General features: G+C 43.6%; 1 protein-coding gene across 2 annotated transcripts in view; it reads left to right on the forward strand.

Annotated features, from left to right (window-relative positions):
• Positions 1-23,226, forward strand: part of SNX9 (sorting nexin 9) — an 844,750-nt gene that overhangs the window by 488,319 nt on the left and 333,205 nt on the right. For both annotated transcript variants that reach the window (XM_069235304.1, XM_069235305.1), the window contains one exon: positions 14,589-14,692. In XM_069235304.1, coding sequence (XP_069091405.1) covers positions 14,589-14,692 — 104 coding nt within the window. The remainder of the gene's footprint in view (positions 1-14,588; positions 14,693-23,226) is intronic.

A 23,226-nucleotide genomic window follows, 5' to 3' on the forward strand; every position in this document is an offset into this window, starting at 1 on the left:
GACAGCAGAAAATGAAGAATGAAAGAGAAATTACGACCATTGCAACGATCCACGCTTCGGAAAGACATACAATGGGGAACAAGGGTCTCCAATCAGGGGTTTGGTTAAACATGTACCGTGAATTGAGGGGGTGGTTAGTTCTACAATCACGGTAAGGTAGGGTGGGGGGGGGAGGGGGAAGTTGGGTGGAATGGTTTACAGTTCAATTCAAACTAAGGGGGAACAAGAATTCGAAGCCGGTACAAAGGACATGGGGAATAAACGGAGGACAATCCCATAAATAAAAACAGACTACCCTTGATGACACCATTACTATGGGTAACGAAAAACTATTTCTCCTCACGTGGAACGTGAATGGATTAGGAAATAAACATATGCTGAGCCTAGTACATAAAGCTGTATCTAGATACAAATCAGACATAATATTCTTGCAAGAAACCCATCTAGTCGATAAACAGCATGAAGCTGTGGAGAGGGGTAAATACAAATGAATGGGACACACACAATTTACATCCTGCTCCAGAGATTCCCTAGTGCTTATTAAAAAAGGACTTCCATTTCACATAGTGCATAGTAATACCAGGGACATATAAAAACATGCCTATATTGTTAGTTAATGTATACCTACCCGCGGGTCTGCAGGGAGAGGTGCTTAAAAAAATTGGTACAATACTCACAACCTCTCCACCGGCATCACTACTAATGGGAAGTGGTTTAAAGATGATGATGGGTGTGGAAATGGTTAGAACTAGTTATTCGAGGACAGGATGTCCAAACAGGGGAAACTGGAGGGTTTTACACATTCAGTGGGCCTCTGTGATTCGTGGAGATCTCTCCACAGACAGGAAAAGGGATACTCATACTATTCAGCTGTCCACGACACTCACTCTCGATTGGACTATTTTTTGATCATGGCAGACCTGCTGCCAAGAATTAAAATGGTGGAATATCAAGCTAGGGGGATTATTGATCATGCTCCACTACAGATGACAATGTCTCTGGGACCCCGACCACCAGGAAAAGGATCGTTGATGCAGACATAGCAACTACAAAATACAAAGGTGGTTGAGGGCCTAGAACAAGCCACTCAGCACAACTTTACTGAAAATGAGGGGTCGGTACAAAGCCTGGTAATCCTGTGGGAGGCCTATAAAGCTACTATCAGAAGGGAGATCATAGCGGGAGAGGCAGAGGAAAGACGGCAAAGAGAGAAAAGGATGGCAACACTAGAAACTGAACGTATAACTCTAGAACAGAGATACGCAACACAACCGACACAAGACATTAAAACATTTTTTAAACCAATAAGGGAGGAATACAATATAGCTACCCGAGACAAAGTACGACAACAATACCTATTACAAATTAAACGGCTATATGAGGCGGGGAACAAAGCAGGCAAACTGCTAACATGGTTGGGAAAGAAGGAACAAAGTGATTCCCATATCAGGGAAATTTGGACAGCAAAAGGAGAGCTAATAAGGCATTCCAAAGAAATAATTGAGGAAATGGCTGCCCAAATAGATGATTTTTATAAATCCCGCATAACTATTCCAGAGGCAGAAATAGGTATCTTTATAACTGATTGCCCCATGACATATCTATCCCCGCAGCAAACCGCAGAACTAGAAGAGGAGATCACCAAGGAAGAAATTATGGCAGAGCTAGGTCAACTACAGAAAGGGAGATCACTGGGGCCCAATGGATTCCCCGTCAAGTTTTTTCAGAAGTTCGGAAAGGGACAGATACCACACCTGCATGCGACATTATATCAAGCTGTTGAAAACCGGGGAACTTCCGCCAGATATGAGAACAGCAATGATTATTCTCCTACCCAAACCAAACAAACCCAGAGACCAGGGGGATTCCTATCGCCCAATCTCGCTGTTAAATGTCGATGCCAAAATACTGGCAAAGGCACTGGCAGTCAGACTGAGTAAGGTGATGACGACCCTAATCCATCCAAGTCAAACGGGGGTTATACCGGGACGATCTACAGCCCTGAACCACCGGAGGCTTCATAATAACCTGGCCCTAATAACGCATTTGACTAAAGGAAGAGCAATACTCTCCCTAGTTGCCAATAAGGCATTTGATTTGGTAGAATGGAGATATATGTTCTGCATACTGGCCAAGATGCGGTTCGGCCCGAAATTATGGAGATGGATTGCATTATTATATAAAAGGCCCACCACAAAAATTAGAGTAAATTGATACACATCACAGGAGTTTGACTTTCACAGGGGGACCAGGCAGGGGTGTCCTCTGTCGCCGATGCTTTTTGCATTGGCGATCGTGGGACTAGCCAACTGGATAAGAATGGACCCACTGATTAGAGGATGGCCCACCAATAGCAATGAGAAGAATCGGACATCCTCTTCACTGGGCCGTCTGGGAGACATTTTTTGGGCTTTCGGGGAGGTATCCGGATTTGGAAGAAATTGGGGTAAATCTCTACTGTTCACAGTAGGGGCATGGGAGATAGATCAGACAACAACGTTACCAGTTAGAGTGGAACTAAAGAAGTTCAAATACTTAGGCATCTGGATATTCGGCAGACTCCATCTCCACTACAACACCAACCTACAACCCCTATTACAGAGATTCAAAATGAAGGTTAAACACTGGGAAACCCTCCTGATTTCATTGATGGTTAGGGCAGCACTCTTCAAGATGATGGCTCTACCTCGCTTCCTCTATGTTTTACACAACTCCCCATACCCAATTCCAAATGCATTCTTTCACAAAACAAACTCTCTAGTACGCCCATTACTGTGGTCAGGGGGGCAACCTAGAATCAAACTGCACACCCTACAAAGATCAAAATATGAGGGGGGCATTGCCTTGCCAAATATTCGGAAGTACTACGAGGCGGCACAGCTAAGCATAATAAATCACTGGGCCTTTGCTTCACGAGATGACCCTTCGTTTAAAAGGTACAGAGAAATTATGCATAGGGAACATTTACCTGCACTGGCTATACGGGGTAAATTGATCCCTGCATTCAGACCAGTAACAAAAAACGGTCATACAAACTTGGAAACATCTCACCAGAGAAATGGGATGGGCCACATGCTTGACCCCCAAAACACCCCTATTGGAAGAAACCGGACTACCCAAGATAAGTATCTTAACAGGTTATAAAGGCTGGGACAATATAGGGATAACGTATTTAGCTGACATGTGGGACGCAATTGGGGTGGCACCCTTTTCACACCTCAAAAAAGAAGACCAAATGTCAGACACACAATGGTTACAATACGCCTGCCTACAGGTGGCTCTGAAACATAGCATCCCCGCAGAAGAAGAAACACAGGAAAATGCCCCATTAGAAATGAGACTTCTATAGGGGGAGATACAAAGGAAACTAGTATTATAGACCTATGGTACAATTATGAGACATACATAACCCTCACTATCTAATTTATGGGAGAGATGGAAAAGAGACTGTGAGGAACTGGAGGATGAGGACTGGACGGAGGCATTAATATTCCTGGCCCGAAGTTGCCATTCCAGCATTCCTCAAACCAATACAAATTCAAATACTATATAGGGTATATTATATGAGGCCTCTGCTCTTTAAGATAGGGAGGGCAGCAAATGATAAATGTCTACGGGGATGTGGAAGTGAGGGCATATTTTACCATACGTTGTGGACCTGTCCCAGGGACGCCAGATTCTGGAAGAAAGTGGGGAAGACCCCGGAACAAACAACGGGACTAACCTAGAAATGACACTGGAGTTAATGACACTGGGGGTGTGGGGCTAAACCGACCACACCAGATATCAAAAACTACTTATCAATCTAGGAGGTATGATTGCAAAAAGGGACACAGCCAGAAGATGGGGATCGGGGATAGCACTAGGCCACGATGAATGGTGGGAGGGTATGGACAGATGCCGAATACTGCAAAAAGAAATATACAGAGATAGAGGCAATAAAAAAAATACGAGGAGATACGGGGGAACTGGGAGATGGGATAGACTGAAGTGGACCCCGAGGAAGGACCATGATCTCCAGAACTTGTGATGGAAGGTTAGAAGAGAGCCAGGACAACACAGCAGAGATAAATGGAGGCTTGGAACGAATAGAGAGGGAAGGACAGGAACGTTATGTATTCCCTACATAATACAGGACAGAGAAGGGGAAACCTTATGATGAGAAATGTACCAAAGGGGGGTGGCGTTATCTAGTGCATATTACTATTATATAATCACTATAGTTGATATGTTGCTTGAGATGTAAGCAAAGTATTAAAACAGTTTATTGTACCACACACTAAAACAACAATAAAATGTGTTTAAATAAAAAAATAAAGCCTCACAGGTAAGCGTGCATTGGAAAAGTCAGCGATGCGTCAATTCCTTTCTCAGAAGTGAAGCCATATGTTGTTTCTTTTCCGGTTGGGTAGGCGATGCGTTGTTTTTCTCTCCTGCAGAAGAGCGATGTATCGATTTCTGGACCGGCAACCTCGGGTCCGTGCAGGTTCACAATGATTTTGACGCTAAGCATCAATGCGTGACAAAATTCTAGCACAGGGTGGTGATGAGCTGTGCTGCGTGGGTGATGCATTGATTTCAGCAGCCACACACAGGTGTTGCGTCAATTTCCCAGCCAGGATGCAGGTGATGCGTTGATGTTTTTGCCGTGAAGCAGGTGCTGCGTCGATTTTTCTGCAGCATGGCTCCTGTGTGTGAGTTTCAGTCTTGGTACACCAGCTTCTCCTTTCAAGGGCCCAGGGACTGGCTTAGGCACCACTTGGCAGGGTAGGAGTCTCAGCAAGAGAGTCCAGGTGTTTGCAGAGGAAGTCCTTGATGGTTCTGAGACTTCACAACAGGAGGACAGCTCAGTCCAATCCCTTGGAGACACTTCACAAGCAGGAAACACAGCAAAGTCCAGTCTTTGTCCTCTAAAAGGCAGAAGCAGCAACTACAGGCCAACCCAGCAAAGCACACTCACAGGCAAAGGGGCAGTACTCCTCCTTCAGTTCTTCTCCTTGGCAGAGGTTCCTCTTTATCCAGAAGTAATCTAAAAATCTGGGGTTTTGAGTCCACTACTTATAGTCCTTTCTGCCATTGAAGTAGACAAACGTCATAGGAAAGTCTCAGTTGTTGACAAGATCCTGCCTTGCCCAGGCCTGGCCCCAGACAAACACCAGGTGTTTGGAGACTGCATTGTGTGAGGACCTGCACAGACCTTTCAGGTTTGTGACAGCTCCTCCCTCCCCACTCTAGGCCAGGAGACTCATCAGGATATACATGCTACACCCCAGCTCCCTTTGTATCACTGTCTAGAGGGAATTCACAAACAGCCCAACTGTCAGTCTGACCCAGACATGGATTCCACAGGCAGGCAGAGGCACAGAATGGTTAAGCAAGAAAATGCCAGCTTTCTAAAAGTGGCATTTTCAAACTGACAATCTAAAAAACAACTTTACCAAGAGATGTGTTTTTAAATTGTGAGTTCAAGAAACCCCAAACTTCAGATCTCTGTCTGCTCTCATTCGGAAACCGCACCTAAAAGGTATTAAAAGGCATGCCTGATGTTAACCTATGAGAGAGAGAGGCCTTGCAACAGGGAAAACCGACATTGGCAGTATTTCACTGTCAGGACATGTAAAACACATCAGTACATGTTCTGCCTTTAACATACACTGCATCCTACCCACTGGACAACCTAGTGCCTACCTTAGGGGTGCCTTACATGTATAATAAGGGAAGGTTTGGGCCTGGCAGGTGGGTACACTTGCCAGGTTGAATTGGCAGTTTAAAACTGCACCCACACACACACTGCAGTGGCAGGTCTGAGTCATGGTTACAGGGCTACTCATGTGATGGGCAGAATCAGTGCTGCAGGCCCACTAGTAGCATTTGATGTACAGGCACTGGGCATATCTAGTGCACTTTCCTATGGACTTACTAGTAAATCAAATGTGCCAATCATGGCAAAACCAATTATACATACAGTTTACACAGAGAACACTTGCACTTTAGCACTGGTCAGTAGTGGTAAAATGCCCAGAGTACCAAAACCAGCAAAAACAATATTCAGCACCCAGTCAAAAATACAGGAACCAGAGGCAAAAAGACCGGGGAAACCATGCTAAGGATGCCAGGTCTAACAGTAGCATATCATTTTCTTGTGCTCTGAAAGCATGTAAGTTTGTGATTTTTGTTTTTTAATTTTGCTTTGACAATTTCTTTGTTTATGGTTGCTTTGTTTAGCAATAGTGTGTATAGGCTCTATGGGAAACCAAATTCTCATTATCTCCATTATGTGTAATTCTCACATTTTATTGTCCCAAATATCTTGGTAAATCACCACTTTTGGTTCACACATGTTTCTTAATCAGAAAAATAAAACATAAAACACAACACTTTAGCTTATTTAGCTAGAGAGGTGAAGTGTTGTGCCGAAGGCATTGTAAAGGATGCGTGCTAGATTTCTTAGCGGATGGACTTAGGGCAAGGTCTGCACTCACACTTTCTAGAGTTTACTCTATCTGGTGAGAGACTGAGGCATATTTCAAAAAGAGATTGTCATAAAACAGCACATTCACTTTTTTTTTATCTTTTTATTTATCCATTGGAAGCATTGAAGGCATATGTGGAACTAGACCGAAGAAGAGATTGTCCTTATTTTGGAGATGTATAGGGTTAGTTTATGGCACTGTCCTTTGGTGATGATGTTGTACCTCCGAGAACCTTTGTACTTCATGAATTTATGGCTTTCTCGGGTTCTAAAGAAAAGAGGAGGAGTTGAATTTATTAGTTGACTCCAGAAGGTAATTATTATTATTTTTTTTCACTTTTCTTGGTGTGGAGGTCTTACTGAATCCCAGAATGGTAGTCATTTGAAACCATGCTTCAGACCAAGCAGAATGAAAATGACAAGTCTCCCTATGTTGACTGCTTACTTTCACAGGGGTTTCCCCACCCTGATTAACTGGTGATGTATGCGACACATTACTGGTCTCGTAAGCATGCACACTTGGATATCCTGCTTCTGTATACCAAGAGTGGATGCAATTTCAGTTGGGAAGATAGTGGTAAACAGCCATTGAACTAGTTTTAGGGATTTCCCATTCTTTAACAATCTAAATGAGGATCTGGGAATGAAGATTATCCGGTATTGGGATATCTTTCATAGATTTACATGCTCGAAGTGGGAGTCCCACAGTAAAATAGTAAGCAGTATAGACCAGTCTAATAGGCTGCAAAGAAAACGTAGGGTTCATCTTACAGCCTATGTCCTTTCTTAAAAAAGGACCAAATTTGACCAATGACCAATCAGGCGACAGCACCCTTTACAACACTCCCAGCAGAGGCATCTTCCCTCAGATTTTCACTGCACGTCATGTGTGAGAGAGTCTCCCAGAGGTCTGCTGACTTTCTTCAGGTTTCCTGATCTTCAGACATCTATTTTCCTTGACAATATGTCAGATCTGGTTAAAAAAGAACTTTTCTGGCCATGTGCTACCTGTGGCAAGAAAAGACTACATTTAAAAGACCCTAATAAGGAGTGTATATATTGTCTTCACTCAGCACATAAGGTGAGGATTGCAAGATATGCAGAACTTCCTCCTCAAAAACCCTCAAGGATTGTGAGTTAAGACTTTTAATATAGCTCCAAAAGCTCAAATCCAAGACTGCTCTTGTTTCTGAGGAAGAAGGTAGTGAGTGCTCCACCACCTCACCAACTCCCAAGAGGAGGGAAAGTTCTAGGCATGATTCCCCTCATAAAGCCACAAAACCATTAAAAAAGACCCATCATGTATCTGCAAATGGCTCCTCACATGAAGAAAAACGTAAAAGGGTCTCTTCTGGCTCAAAATCTGAGCCCTCTATTCCTTCTTCTGGCCTTCTGTTGAAGCCTAAATCTTCATCGGAACCAGTTTAAAAAAAAGCCCAAAATCACTGTTAAAATTACATCTTCAGCACCACAAACCTTAAAATCATTGTCAACAATAGTGATTAGGAGCCCGATGACGCTTTCACCGTCACTAGCTACCCGTCGACGACATCAGCAATGACAATGACCACTTTGTTGACGATGACTACAACGTCGACAAGGTCCATTGATTCAACGACTACGGTCACTACCACTAAAACTGTACCGACACTGTTGACGACGGCATCATCATCGGTACCACCGCCTACAGACGCGTTGTCGATGACACAGTCGATTACTACCTCGTCCACGGCCACCTTGTTGGTGACACTGTTGACGACCGATCCATCGACGATGCTGTCGACAGCACAAATTTTAGAAACATCCACCTCTTCATTGGTAAAACCAAAGAAAAGATCCTCCACACTATCAATACCTTCATTGTCTACAACTTCGGCTGTCTTCTCACCACAGCGCTTCCATCCTGATTTCCCGTCACCTGTGGAAGTGTCTTCCCTTGTAGCTAGCCATTTGTTGGATGTCCAAGACTGATGACGACCAGGAGATGTTTGGAACAGCATACAATCCCTCTAAATTACATGTAAAGTATCAAGATGACAATTAGGAGGATCAAGATTACTATGAATCTGTATACCAGAGTCACCATTATCCAATGCAATACCAACATCTTCCTCCTCCTCCACCACCAGACATGGTCCAGGTGCCAGCTACTTCAGTGCAAGATTGACAAGGTATTCCTAATACCAGCTGCAGCACAACCATCAGTGGTACCGCCTCATACATCTCAAGAACATCTTCCTCCACCTGCTACTCCGAGGATGACTCCACAATCATGTATTTCTTTGGCTCTAGAGTCAACCCTGCTTCATCGGACAGTGATGATGTCAATGATGACGGAGACAGGGAGGAAGTCAAGATAATTGACAACCGCACCATAAACAGTGAATGGGATGATTATCTAATCCGGCAATCTTCCCTGCCACCACCCCCACAAGCAGATTCTTTGACTGAAGATATTGGTTGTTTCCACATGTTGATGGAAAGAACAACAAAGCGTTTTCAGCTGCTTATCACTACTAATTAAACAGATTGCTTTCTTTATGATGTCAAGGAAAGACGATTAGAGCGATTCCAATTGTTGATTATATATGGGAGGAAGGTGTTAAAATTAAGAAGACGCCAACCACTGTTACTGCTGTCCTTCCTAGGATAGACAGAAAGCATAAGGTGCTAGAGGACTCACCTGCTTGCTTGATCGGCCACCCGAAACCTCATTCGGTTATTTCTCATGCCACACATCAAAGGTCGAAGAATCCTTCCACTCCATTAACATATCCGCCGGACAAAGACGGTAGGCGATTGGATAACATGGGCAAGCGATTCACTGTGATGTCAGGTACAACAGTCTGTGCCGCAAACTCCCTGGCTATTTTGGGGCGTTACAATTGCCAATTATGGTCGACATTGGCTCGTATATAGATCTTTTGCCAGTCACTAAGAAGTCCGAAGCCATTCATATTCTACAAGAGAACGAAAGAGCGGCATCCAAGATTATCGACTGAGCAATGGACATTGCATCCATTGGCTTCTGCCAATTGGCAGGTTAGGCTGCGCTCTGACATCTAGGTTGGCTGAAAGGCACAATGTCCCACCCAGAAGTGCAAATGAAGATCCTCGATATGCCTTTTGATGGTGACTCCTTGTTTGGAAAGCACGTGGATGACACCATGCAGTTCATAAAGGCAGAGATAGCTCGATCCCTTGGATCGCTTCAATACCTCAAGACTCTGTTTTGTGACGCACGTGGCCCTGGATCATATTTGTATTGTGGTGGATACCAAAGATACCAGCCACAATCATAATAGCAGCCCTTTCGACCGGCCTACCAGCAATACCAACATCAATCATTGGCCGCCTATTCTAGAAAACCAAGAAGAAAGCAACCCATTTTCTCCAGAAACACCACTAAGAAACAGACACAGTTTCAAAGTACCGGCAATATCTCCTTCTCAACCTCCATTGGGTGCCAAAATCTCCCTTTATTTACATCAATGGAACAAAATAACTAGACAGGTAGGTCTTAGATCTCATCGAACACGGCCATATTCTGGAGTTCACTCAATTTTCACCCTAGACTCCACCAACAACATATTTTCCAACCGGACTTTTGTCTTCTTTGTGAGGAAGTTTTAGCCAGGTTATCAAAAGGAACTATAGAACATGTCCCACATTGCCAAAGAGGAAGGGGTTTTTACTCCTGTTATTTCCTTGCAAGGAAGAAATCAGGGGAGTGGTGTCCCATCCTAGACCTCATGAAACACAACCGTTACCTGAAGAAACAATCTTTCCGTATTGTTTCCCTGCAAGAGATTCTTTAGCTTCTCAATCACAGAGATTCTCTTTAAAATTTTGATCTTCAAGAAGCCTACTTCCACATCCCCATCCATCCCAACCATTGCAAATTCCTTAGGTTTACAGTAGCCGGTACTCAGTATCAGTTCAAAGTCCTTTCCTTTGGTCACCGATCCTCTTCTCGGATATTCACAAAGCTACTGGCTCCAGTGGCAACTCCCTTGTGACAACCGGGCATTCAAGTTTTCCCATAACTCAACGACTGGTTGATAAATGCTTCTTCTTCTCAGCAGGCGTCGAGGGATACTGCTAGGTGTCTTCAGCTTTTTCAAACACTGGGTCTTAAAGTAAGCTTCCAGAAGTCTCTCCTTCCACCTTCCACAAGGATAACCTTTCCGGGAGCCACTCTCGACATGGCATTCCGGTCTGTAGACAGACAGCAAGAAATTTCCACTCTGGCTCATTTTCTCTCAAAAAGAAAGTATGCGTCAGTTCGACTAATCAAGTCTCTATTGGGCATTATGTCTTCAGACATTTTCTTAATACCTGATACACATCTCAAGATGCAACCTTTCCATGAGCAATTGGATGGCCAATGGGTCCAATCAGAAAGCAGCTTTGACGACATTGTGAACATCACACCTGTCAGAGTTTCCTTCCTCCTATATGGAAATACATCATTACAACAGATGCTTCTCTAGAAGGATGGGGTACTCATTTAGAAGTTCTACAGATTCAGGGTAAATGGACTCAAACACAAATGAAGATGCATATCAACTTCCTAGAACTCCGAGGAATCGCACTGTCTCTTCAAGCTATTCTGCCAAGAGTTCAAGGTTTCTCTGTGTTGATAAGAACAAACAACACAATGAGTATGCATTACCTCAACCAGCAAGGAAGTACATGGTCCAAGATTCTGTCCCAAGAAGCTCAAACCATCTGACGCTGCACACTACCACATCAAGTGGCTCTAAGGCAGGGGTCTTCAAACTCTGGGTCAGGCCCCACTAAGGGGGCCTTAACTGATCCCAACGGGAGCACCAGGCTCTGGCCAAAAGAGGCATTATGCAGATAACACTTCTTTTTTAAGCCGAAATACATTTACTGCATTTTTAAAAAGGTAACAGAACTTAATTGCAATGTCTAAATAAGTCTAGACATATTTAAACATAGCCAACTTGATAGAATAATTGTAAAAAATTCTGACGCAGGTTCGATGATTTTATTTTCCCCACTGAGGGGGGCGCGGCATTCAAAAATTTGAGAAACACTCCCTTAAGGGCAGAACATCTCCCACGAGCACCCAACACTCTAGCAGACTTGAGCAGAACATCCCAGAGTTGTCATGAATGGGAATTGAACCAACTGGTCCTAGACTCTATCTTTCATTGATGGGGCAAGCCCAATCTGGATCTATTTGCATTGAAAAAGAACAAGAAATACCAGTTTTACGCCAGCAGGTACCCGCAAAAAGGATCCTGGGGGAATGCCCTTCTGATGCAATGGTCCAGGATCTTTGCCTACACTTTTCCCTCCATTCCAGGTATCCCCAGAGTTCTTTGAAAGATCAAAAGGGAGCCATGCCAGTTGATCCTCATAGCCCCACGATGGCCCAGACAACACTAAATTACAGAACTACTCATGCTGTCGATGGACAACCATATTCCACTCAAGCCTCAACCGGATTTGTTGTTGAAGTTGTTGAAGAACAATCATCCCACCCACCCAGACCCGATGTTGCTGCACTTATCAGCTTGGCTTCTGAGCACCATGAGATAGAGCACCCAGACGTTTCAGAGGATTGCTGGAGTATTTTTGCACAAGCTGCAGCTCAGTCTACTAACAAAATATATTGACTCAAATAGAAGCGCTTTTGTATTTGGTGCAAAAAATCTATGTACATCCTATCACGTCTCCTCCTGAACACGTGTCACCATATTTGCTATCTCTAGCTAAATCTGGGTTAACTCACTCTACTGTCAAAGTGCATTTGGCCGCTATTTCCAGCTATAAACTAACTATGGGATCTCTTTCCTTATGGTCGCACAGATTAATCATTCAATTTCATAAAGGATTTTTCAGGGCTTTTCCGCCGATAAAATCATCGCCACCTGCATGGCAGCCTAGCATTGTGTTGTCCCAACTGATTAAACATCCATTTGAACCAATCAACAAAGCTGAGCTAAAATTCCTCACTTGGAGACTAAGCGAAATTCAAGCATTCACTATCAGGAGACCTTTCCTACCATTCAAAGACAACATGGTGATTCTCCAAACTAATCCCAAGTTTATTCCAAAGGCCCCCGCTGTTTTTCATCTCAATCAGCCAATTATGCTCAAGACTTCTTTTCCCTAATCTGCAGGCACCAGCGGAACAGATGCTGCATTCTCTTGATGTCAAGAGATGTCTGAGATTTTACTTACAACAAACTAAAGATATTCGCACTACTGATCAACTCTTTAAGGCCTATGGCAATAGCAATAAAGGCAGACCAGTCTCTAAGACTACCGTATTGAGATGGAGTTAATCTACTATCTAGTTTTGCCACTCTATGATGGGCAGGCCTGTACAACAGAAAAATGAAAGCACACTCTACTAGAGCAATTGCCACAACAACGGCTTTATTTTTCTGGGGTGTCTATTGAAAATATATGCTGTGCTGCAACTTGGAGAAACAAGCACACCTTTACCAAGCATTATTGTTTGGATGCAGCGCATGCTACAGATACCGCTGTGGGTCAAGCAGTACTTCTGCAACCTTTCCGGTAAGGTGAGCCTGTTTCATATATATATACCCACCATCTGCTATTGTATTCATGTCTACTTTTGTTATGTATTGCACTGCTAGCTATTCTGATTCAAGTATGTGAATCTGTGAAAGATATGCCACTACTGGAGGAAGAATTAGTTACTTACCTGTAACGCTCGTTCTCCAGTATTGGTATCCTTCACAGATTCACATGCGACCCTCCCTCCTCCCCTTAGAGACTCTCCTTCTTAGTTGGTGAGGTATTTCCCACTAGTGCTTAGAAAATCTGAGGGAACGGTCGCCTGATTGGTCAACTTTGATCCTTTTTTTAAAAAGGACATAGATAAGCTGTAAGATGAACTCTGCATTTTCTATGCGCCCTATTAGACTGGTATAACTGTTTATTGCTGTACAGAGGGACTCCTACTTCACCGACAGGAAATGATTCAAGCATGTGAATATATGAAAGGTACCAATACTGTAGAACGAGTGTTACAGGTAAGTAACAGATTCTTTGCAATCCCTATGAAAATTCAAACACACAATTAAGTGCAGGAGGGCCACATAATCATCATTAATATACATAAAGTGCTCTCTAGTTTGGTCTTAAGGGCAGTAGTTGGTTTGTCAGATTCAGTAGCTAGAACCATTACTTCACAGCGCTAGCTCCTCCGTGATCCAGATTTGGGTTAAAGGCAAAAGTAATTGACAAGCCTTTTAGGGGTTTAATACACTAAGTTTAGCGATGAATGCTGGAAAATATCAAATCAAGCCTAACCATGCTGATACTAGATGGGCTCCTTGACATAGAAAATAATTTCATCACCCACAATCCAGATGAACATAGAGCGCTATTAGTATGCATCTTGTTTCTAAACCTTTCAGAGACCTCAGAGTAAGGCCAGACCACCATAGAAGCAGAATGCAGCTAAGACATTTGGTAAAAATAGGTCAGGAGTAGACAACCCAAAATCATATGGTTGACTATTTCACCTTGACTTCGTATATGTTGCCTTAATACACCAGTCTTCTGTAAAAGTGTCTGCTGATTTTGTTTTCTAATTATGACAATTCCATCAGACTTGGATGTTAAATACCTACCTTCCCAATGCTGTAGACTCTAATTTATGACAGGATTGCATTTATGACTGAATTCCTTTGGGGAAGGTCCACAACCACCGTGTGTCACCTATTAGGTCATTTGAAATGTGTAACATATTCGGCTTGCATCTTAGCAGTTTTATTCTAGGAAATGTTATGAAAATAATGTATGCCAATATTTCTTGATATTTGATTAAATGTTCACAGCTTTTTCCTTATGTTCTATCCTATCACACTTTTGTTAAGATACATTAATTGATGTGAGTAACTTGAAAATGAAATTAAGATTTGGTGATCATTGTATTTCTTCTGAGATGAGTGACGTACGGTACAGTGTAATTGGTGAAAATATTAGGGTAAAAAACATTGTTGAAAAAGACATAAAAATACAGAGTTTGACAACAGTACGTTTTATGTAACAACCAATGCCTGCATGGATTAGCAGTGCACAATTTATCTACTTTCTTTTTCAGGAATGGAAAACTGGGAAGAGGAAAGCAGAGAAGGATGAAATTGTTGGAGTTATGGTTTTTGCTACTATGGAACCAGACGCCCCTGACCTGGACATGATTGAAGTGTAAGATGGTTCACTTATTCTTTAATGTAACATTTCTGTTTCTAGTAGTCAGAATGTATCCCCTCCATAAAAAGCACAGTTGGTATAGATTTCCATATTTTATCCAACGCTCCCATACACTTTTTTTGTAGGTGAGGATGTGAATGTTGCTGATTGAATGACGCCCAGAGCTTTTTTACAGATACCAGGGAGACCTAAAGGCTCATGTTAGCTGGCCATAGGAGAAAATCTTCTTTTGCTGCTATTATTGTAGGACACAATGCGCAGCCCCTGGGGCCTGACAACTTTGAAAAGCTACATGAGGGAGCACAGTGATCACATTCTTGATCCTAGGCCTAAGTGGAGGAGCCACCCAAGATCTCTTTCAACTTTTTAATTAAAAATATATATTTCTGATATGGGGTTTGCAAATCCTAATTTGGGCAGCCCTCTGTTTTCGCAAACACTACTCCAGTGCCTCTGGATCGCAGACTATGGAAGGCGACCCAGCATGTGTCTTAGACAGGGGTCTCCAACCTTTTAATTAACCAGAGCTACTTATATTCAATGAAAATCATCCCTAGCATCTAATAAAATTAGTGTTGTACACATCCGATTAGATTACATTAGTGGCTGCCCTGTGCAAGATTACTACCTGTGATTACCTCGGTGCAGGATTGCCAGCAGAAATGTAAAAAAAAAAAGGCTTAGTCGATTTGGAATACCTCCTCGAGGGTAATATATAAAAGTAACAGCTGTGTTGCCTCCTGACACCAAAAGAATAATATTAGTAATAGGTCTCCCAGTGCTGCATGATTTATCATTTGGATATCCCCTTTAAATATATCATGGTAATTATAAGTTCCGAAAATGCACACGTTTTAATGTCAAATACATACTTTTACATTGGGCGCACAGCCTGGACAATAAAATTATGCTGTATTCATAGTTGTCTTCCCATTAGTGTTAATGGTAATGTCATGTAATCTGACTTGTAAAATCATTACTGACATTTGTATTTGCTCTGTTACTTCAAAGCTGGAGTGTAGGAAGTTGTCACTGTATATACTATTTCAAAGTAAGAAATAGTGTGCACAGAGTCCAAGGGTTCCCCTTAGAGGTAAGATAGTGGCAAAAAGAGATAATTCTAATGCTCTATTTTGTGGTAGTGTGGTCGAGCAGAAAGCTTATCAGAGGGTAGTGTTAAGCATTGGTTGTACACACACAGGCAATAAATGAGGGACACACACTCAAAGACTTACTCCAGGCCAATAGGTTTTTATATAGAAAAAATATCTTCTTAGTTTATTTTAAGAACCACAGGTTCAGGATTTACATGTAATAATTCAAATGAAAGGTATTTCACTCAGATATTCTAGGAACTTTGAATAATCACAATAGCATGTACAGTTTTGACAAAAATGGCAATAAGCTATTTTAAAAGTGGACACAGTGCAAAAATCAACAGTTTCTGGGGTAGGTAAGTAATTGTTAAGTTCACAGGTAAGTAAAACACTTACAGGGTTCAAAGTTGGGTCCAAGGTAGCCCACTGTTGGGGGTTCAAGGCAACCCCAAAGTTACCACACCAGCAGCTCAGGGCCGGTCAGGTGCAGAGGTGCTCAAACACACAGGCTTCAATGGAAACAGGGGTGCCCCGGTTCCAGTCTGCCAGCTGGTAAGTACCCGCGTCCTCGGAGGGCAGACCAGGGGGGTTTTGTAGGGCACCGGGGGGACACAAGCAGGCACAGAAAGTACACAGAGCCGCTGTTAACGGGAGCTTCTTGGTCCTTTGGGTGCATGGCAGTCCTCTGAGGCTTCAGAGGTCGCTGGTCCCTGTTGGATGCGTCGCTGTTGCAGTTTTCGTCGAAGTAGGAAGACAGGCCGGTGGGGCTGGAGCCAAATCAGTTGTCGTCTCCGTCTTCACTGCAGGGCTTTAGGTCAGCAGTCCTTCTTCTTTAGGTTGCAGGAATCTAGTTTCCTAGGTTCTGGGGGCCCCTAAATACTGAATTTAGGGGTGTGTTTAGGTCTGGGAGGGCAGTAGCCAATGACTACTGTCCTTGAGGGTGGCTACACCCTCTTTGTGCCTCCTCCCTGTGGGGAGGGGGTCACATCCCTAATCCTATTGGGGGAATCCTCCATCTGCAAGATGGAGGATTTCTAAAAGTCAGAGTCACCTCAGCTCAGGACACCTTAGGGGCTGTCCTGACTGGGGGGTGACTCCTCCTTGTTTTTCTCATTATCTCCTCCAGCCTTGCCGCCAAAAGTGGGGGCAGTGGCGGGCATCTCCACTAGCTGGGATGCCCTGTGGCGCTGTAACAAAGGGGGTGAGGTGTTACAGTTCCTGCAGGGGGAGGTGAGAAGCACCTCCACCCAGTACAGGCTTTGTTCCTGGCCACAGAGTGACAAAGGCACTCTCCCCATGTGGCCAGCAACATGTCTGGTGTGTGGCAGGCTGGCAAAAACTAGTCAGCCTACACTGGTAGTCGGGTATGTTTTCAGGGGGCATCTCTAAGATGCCCTCTGGGTGTATTTTACAATAAATTGCACACTGGCATCAGTGTGCATTTATTGTGCTGAGACGTTTGATACCAAACTTCCCAGTTTTCAGTGTAGCCATTATGGTGCTGTGGAGTTTGTGTTTGACAGACTCCCAGACCATATACTCTTATGGCTATCCTGCACTTACAATGTCTAAGGTTTGGCTTAGACACTGTAGGGGCATAGTGCTCATGCACTTATGCCCTCACCTGTGGTATAGTGCACCCTACCTTAGGGCTGTTAGGCCTGCTAGAGGGGTGACTTACCTATGCCACAGGCAGTGTCAGGTTGTCATTTTCTCCCCACTAGCACACACAAGCTGTGAAGCAGTGTGCATGTGCTGAGTGAGGGGTTCCTAGGGTGGCATAAGACATGCTGCAGCCCTTAGAGACCTTCCCTGGCATTAGGGCCCTTGGTACCAGGGGTACCAGTTACAAGGGACTTACTTGAGTGCCAGGGTTGTGCCAATTGTGGAGACAAAGGTACAGTTTAGGGAAAGAACACTTGTGCTGGGGCCTGGTTAGCAGGGTCCCAGCACACTTTCAAATCATAACTTAGCATCAGCAAAGGCAAAAAGTCGGGGTAACCATGCCAAAGAGGCATTTCCTTACATGGAGTCATTAGCTTTGCATTTTGTGGGTGGTTTATGTTTTGCCGAGCTAACCACAACTGGTGAAATTCAGTGTTTTTTTTAGATTTTGTTTTGTAAGCATAACTTTATTTGATTGCAGTTTCTAAGTGGATTTCTGTAGAAAATAACAGTATACATGAGTTCACCCTTTTCCTTTGACTTTGTAGTGTAATCAACTGGATACATAACTGCATAGAATTTGAATTTAGTGCTTTAATCACCTGGGATGCGTAACTTATGCAAGCTCTAGTTTCAAGTTACGATCACGTTAGGTTGTATGATATATATAAGTTGCCTGCAAGAAAATGTTCATCACTGATTACTGGAATACTTCATCAATGTTTACGTTTTTGCACGGGGGTGGTATTTTTGAGCCTTTTGGTGTAACTGTCTGAAAACATGATTCATGTTAATGTGTATCAGTCCTTTACTTTCTCATACCATTTGCTGACAGAAAACACATTGGAGGATTATCTGGATGTGAATACCCTCGACACATTGAAAAACTGCTGTTGTACTAACGTATTTCTAAAAGAGCCATAGGAAAATCAGTAGATCAAATACTTAAACGTACACCTGGGCTTATACTCAGATAGTTTTAGAGGTGTGATGAGCAGCTCTGTGCTACAGGTCAGTTTCTTTTGACAGTAGTAGGTGCTCAAGATTTCATGGTGTTCATAAAGTATATTCTTGTCAGTCACAGACAAAATCATTGAGGCGCACACTCAGAATGGTGGTCACACCAGTGTTGTCGTTGATGTTTTCTGCTGCAGCTCAGTTACCTCAACACCCTTATTAGTAACTATTCATAACTTGTGTGTCTTTCTGAAGCCTCCATTCGTTTAAGGTGCATCTTCCTTTTGGAAAGAGGCGATCTTCCCATTCTATTCCTTGTTTTAAAAATAGATCCTATGCTAGAGAAGAAAATGTTACCTACCCATAACAGCAATAATCTAATATGGACATCTTTACTAAAGTCACAAAGAACCCTCCCCTATAACTGGCAAAGTACCGAAAGCAAACATGAATTATTGCAGATTACTGTTCATCATCAACTGTTGGACCATCAACCTGAGAACCAAATTCACCATGAGGTATGCTTGGCTCATTGTTCCTCCTTGGCTTCTTCAAGGACACAGTGCATTTTTTTGTATTTAGATTAGATTTGTAGGCCTATACAGGCAATTTCATTTTTGCTTTTTTTTTTTACTTTTAAAAATAACAAGTTAATACTATTTGAAAAGAAATAGTTTTCAATATGTTCTTTAAACTCTTCTTTGTTTTCTGCTACCTGCAAATATCCAGTATTTCTTGAATTAAGAGGATTATTTTCTATCACTCTTGGAAAGATTTTCAGGACCTGCACAATGGCTGAGATATTCTGTGTTTCTCCAGTATAGGATCTTTCATAGATTCACATGCTTGAATCATCCCTGTCGTCGAGGTGGGAGCCTCACGGGAACTTCAAATATATACAGCAGTAAGTGTAACACGCTAGAACCCAATGGCCCAAACAGGCACTGTTATAGCCTATCCATGTTCTTTTATAAAAAAAGAACCAAACTTGAGCTACAACCAATCAAGCATCAGCATCCTCTAGAAAACTCCCAACAGAGGCTGTTTCCCTCAGATTTCTACTGCACGTCGTGTGAAGGGAGTCTCCCTGAGCTCTGCTCAGTTTATCCTTCTAAAAGGACTATTTTCTCTCAGAGAAACCAGCTTTCCAGTGGATAGGATGTCCCAGCAGACTAAAAAAGGACTTTTCTGAGATTGTGGCAGTTGTGGGAGGAAAATACTTTTTATTTGATGACCCCCACAAGAAATGCATCTACTGCCTACATCCAGACCATAAGGTTAGGGACTGTAAGATTTGTTGCACCTTCAGTCATAAAACCCTGAAATACCGAGAGGGTAGACTTTTGTTGTGGCTCCAAAGGCAGAAGGCCATGGAGTATCCTTCTTCTGAGGAAAGTGAAGCCTCATCGCACACTTCTCACTCCCTAAAAAGGCCTAGAGGTGAGGAAAAAACTGCCTTCAGAACCTCCAAGAAAAGTTGCAAAAAAATCAAAAAACCTTTCTTTGGAGAAGCAAAAAGGCCAAGAGTGTGCTGCCTCAGTATCAGCTATCCGGTTAAAACCCTAAAAAAAGGTTCACTCAGAGCCTACCACACCTTTGCGGAAAAAAGGCACCCCGAAAAAGTGCCTCTCTGTCTCTATCACTGGGGAAAGACCCAGAAGTATTCTCCTCAGATTCTGCCAGAAAGGGACCGTTGCAGACATCACTGTTGGCAATGATGACTTCGACATTCACCACAGCAGTGTCCCCGATGATTGTTACATCGTCGCCGACGATCATTACAGCAAAAATATACAAAAAGACACAGTCGACGAAGACGTCGACGAGAGATAAATCGGAAGCCTCGTTATTACATCCGTCAGCGGCGGCAGACCTGTCAACGAGGCACCCGTCGACGAGGGTGACCAGAGAATTGTCGACAACAGTACAGTCGATGAGGGAACCGTCGAAGTGGCAACCGTTGATGGGGCAAGAACCGTCGACGTGGCAGGAACCGTCGACAAGGAAAAGTCCATCGATGAGGGAACAACTGTAGACGAAGAAACCATCGACGTGAGAACTGTAGACGAGGGAAACATCGACAACCGCTTCCTTGAGGTCAGTCTCGTCGGTGCAACTGTCAACGACAAACATAGCAGGGGGAGCACCATCTTCAGGCGATCTCACGAGTCAGGCTTCAGAGTCAACGAAAGTTCCTTCCTCTTTCTTTCATAACGGTGGGAGAGAAGGCATCTCCAATCCTGCTGATGCATACCTCCCCAAGCAAAGTGTTGCCTTATCCTCCTCAGCACCTATTGGATGATGACAATGACGTCTATTCTCAGGATAATGGAATGTTTGGTGCAGCCAGTAGTTCGTTGCAGCTTCATGTCAAATGCCAGGACCTGGATGACGATGGTGATGGACAGTCTCAAGATAGTTATTCGTCAGCCAGGGTCCAACTGGATCCGTCTTTCTCCACGTTTGAGACACAAGCTTCTATTCCTGTGCCAAGATCTTTAGTGGCAGATCTCCAAGGTATGTTGCAGGATTACTATAGAAGGTTTCGGCCATCACTACCGGCGACTCCGACCACGCAGTATAACTTGCAAACCGGTCTGCACACTCCAGTCCCTAGTCACACAAGGAAACCGCACAGTAACATCCCGTTTGTTCAACTGCCGCAGGATGACCCTCAATCCATGGGCGAAGAGAGGGGAGAGTGGAAACCGCTCCTAGTGAGTGGGATGAATACCACATTCCGACACCATCGCCACCAGCAGCAGGGCTAGTGGATTCATCCCCGGAGGACATAGTTGGCTACCATAATTCGATGGAAAGAGTGGCCAAAAGATTTGAACTACCCATTTTTTCCGGGGAAACTGATTGTTTCCTATATGACTTTAAAGATCCATCAAAAAAGTTAGTTAGGGCTATTCCTATAGTGGATTTTCTATGGCAGGAAGCATTGAAGGTGATGAAAAACCTGCTACAATACCTTCCTAGATACCGCAGTTGGAGAAAAAATACAAAGCCCCGGAAGATACTCCAACCTGTTTAATAACTCAACTAAAGCCGGATTCTATCATATCTCAAGCGGCGCAAAGTTGCTCGAAAAATGCTTCAACGCTGATAACATCACCGCCAGACAGAGAGGGACGGCGACTGGACAACATCAACAAAAGGTTCTCCTCGTGGCAGCAATTACAGTAAAGGCTGCTGACTCGTTGGCTATTCTCGGCAGGTATGATCGCCAAATGTGGGCAAACCTGTCTAAACTGGAGGCAAAGAAAGTGTTTCAGGAAGGAGAGCGGATTCCTGTGCGATTGTGCAATTGAAATCTCACTGACAGGTTTCAGTCATCTGGCAGGGGCAGCTGTCTTATGTAGACAGGGCTGGCTGAAATCTACTTCTTTTCATCCGGAAGTTCAGAGTAGAATATTTGACATTGCTTGTGATGGGGGAAAGCCTCTTCGGGAAGCACGTGGCTGACATGCTACAGTCCATAAAGGCTGATACAGATACGGCGAAATCCCTCAGTACATTGCAGTACAAAAAACAGCCATTTTGAGGGGTGAGAGGCAGAGGAAGTTAATCCTTTCGTGGCGGTTTCCATTAATGTAGACCATAGTACCAGTCAACTCAGGCAGGTTTCCGACAGCAGTACGGACAGCATCAGCAGCAATATCGATTACCACCTAATGCTGAATATAGAGACCCCGCAAAAGGAAGATCCGTTGCCCGTGGCAGCGATACTGGCAGAAAGCAATGACCCGACAGCCATAGCAGCTACCAACCCTACCCATGTGTCAAAGATCGGGGTCGCATCACTTTTCACATTTTTCAGTGTTTGGGGATAACATCAGATAAGTGGGTACTAGATATAGTAGCCAAGGGGCATACTCTGGAATTCAAACATAAACCTGCAAATACCCCTCCATCAGGACCACCACCTCCACGGTTAAAACACCTCCTCATATGTGATGTTGTGCAAGGGGGCAATAGAGCTTGTTCCAACTCTTCACAGGAACAAGGGATTCTATTCACACTTTTTTCTAGTAAAAAAGCCTTCAGGGGATTGGCGTCCCATCCTAGACTTAAGATCCTTAAACAAGTTCCTGAAAAAGCAGTTGTTTCATATGGTAACGCTACAGGACATCCTATGCCTCTTGAACACAGGAGATCACATGACATCTCTAGACCTCCAGGATGCATACTTACACATTCCAATACATCGAAACTATCGGAAATTTCTCAGGTTCAGAGTAGCTGGTATGTATCTGCAGTTTTGTGTCCTCCCATTCGATTAAAGTCGGCCCCCAGAATTTTTACCAAAGTGTGAGCGCCAGTAGCAGCTCACCTACGCCAGTTGGGCATACAAGTTTTTCCATATCTGGACGATTGGCTCATCAAGGCATCCTCAAGAGCTCAAGTGGTACACCATACAGCAGCTTGCCTCCGCTTGTTCAAGGATCTAGGTCTTACCTCCAATTATCGCAAGTCACACGTTCATCCCACGCAAAAAACTGAATTTCATGGGGGCTATCCAAAGCAAGGTATTCCCATCTCAAGAGGGAAAACGAAAGCTTTCCAACCTGACTCAGAAGCTATCAACAAAAAAGTTTGTTTCAGTTTGGACTTACAAATCATTAATGGGAATGATCTTGTCATGTATTCCACTGATCCCAAAATTGCCGGCTATTCATGCAACCTCTACACGAGCAAGTGGACTCTCAGTGGCTCCAAGTGCAGGGCTCCTTCGAGGATCGAATTCTCATCACACCAGAGATACGAACTGCCATGTCTTGGTGGGCGAAGCAGACCAACTTA

This window comes from Pleurodeles waltl, chromosome 5 (assembly GCF_031143425.1).
Source record: "Pleurodeles waltl isolate 20211129_DDA chromosome 5, aPleWal1.hap1.20221129, whole genome shotgun sequence".
In the NCBI taxonomy this organism is placed as follows: domain Eukaryota; kingdom Metazoa; phylum Chordata; class Amphibia; order Caudata; family Salamandridae; genus Pleurodeles; species Pleurodeles waltl.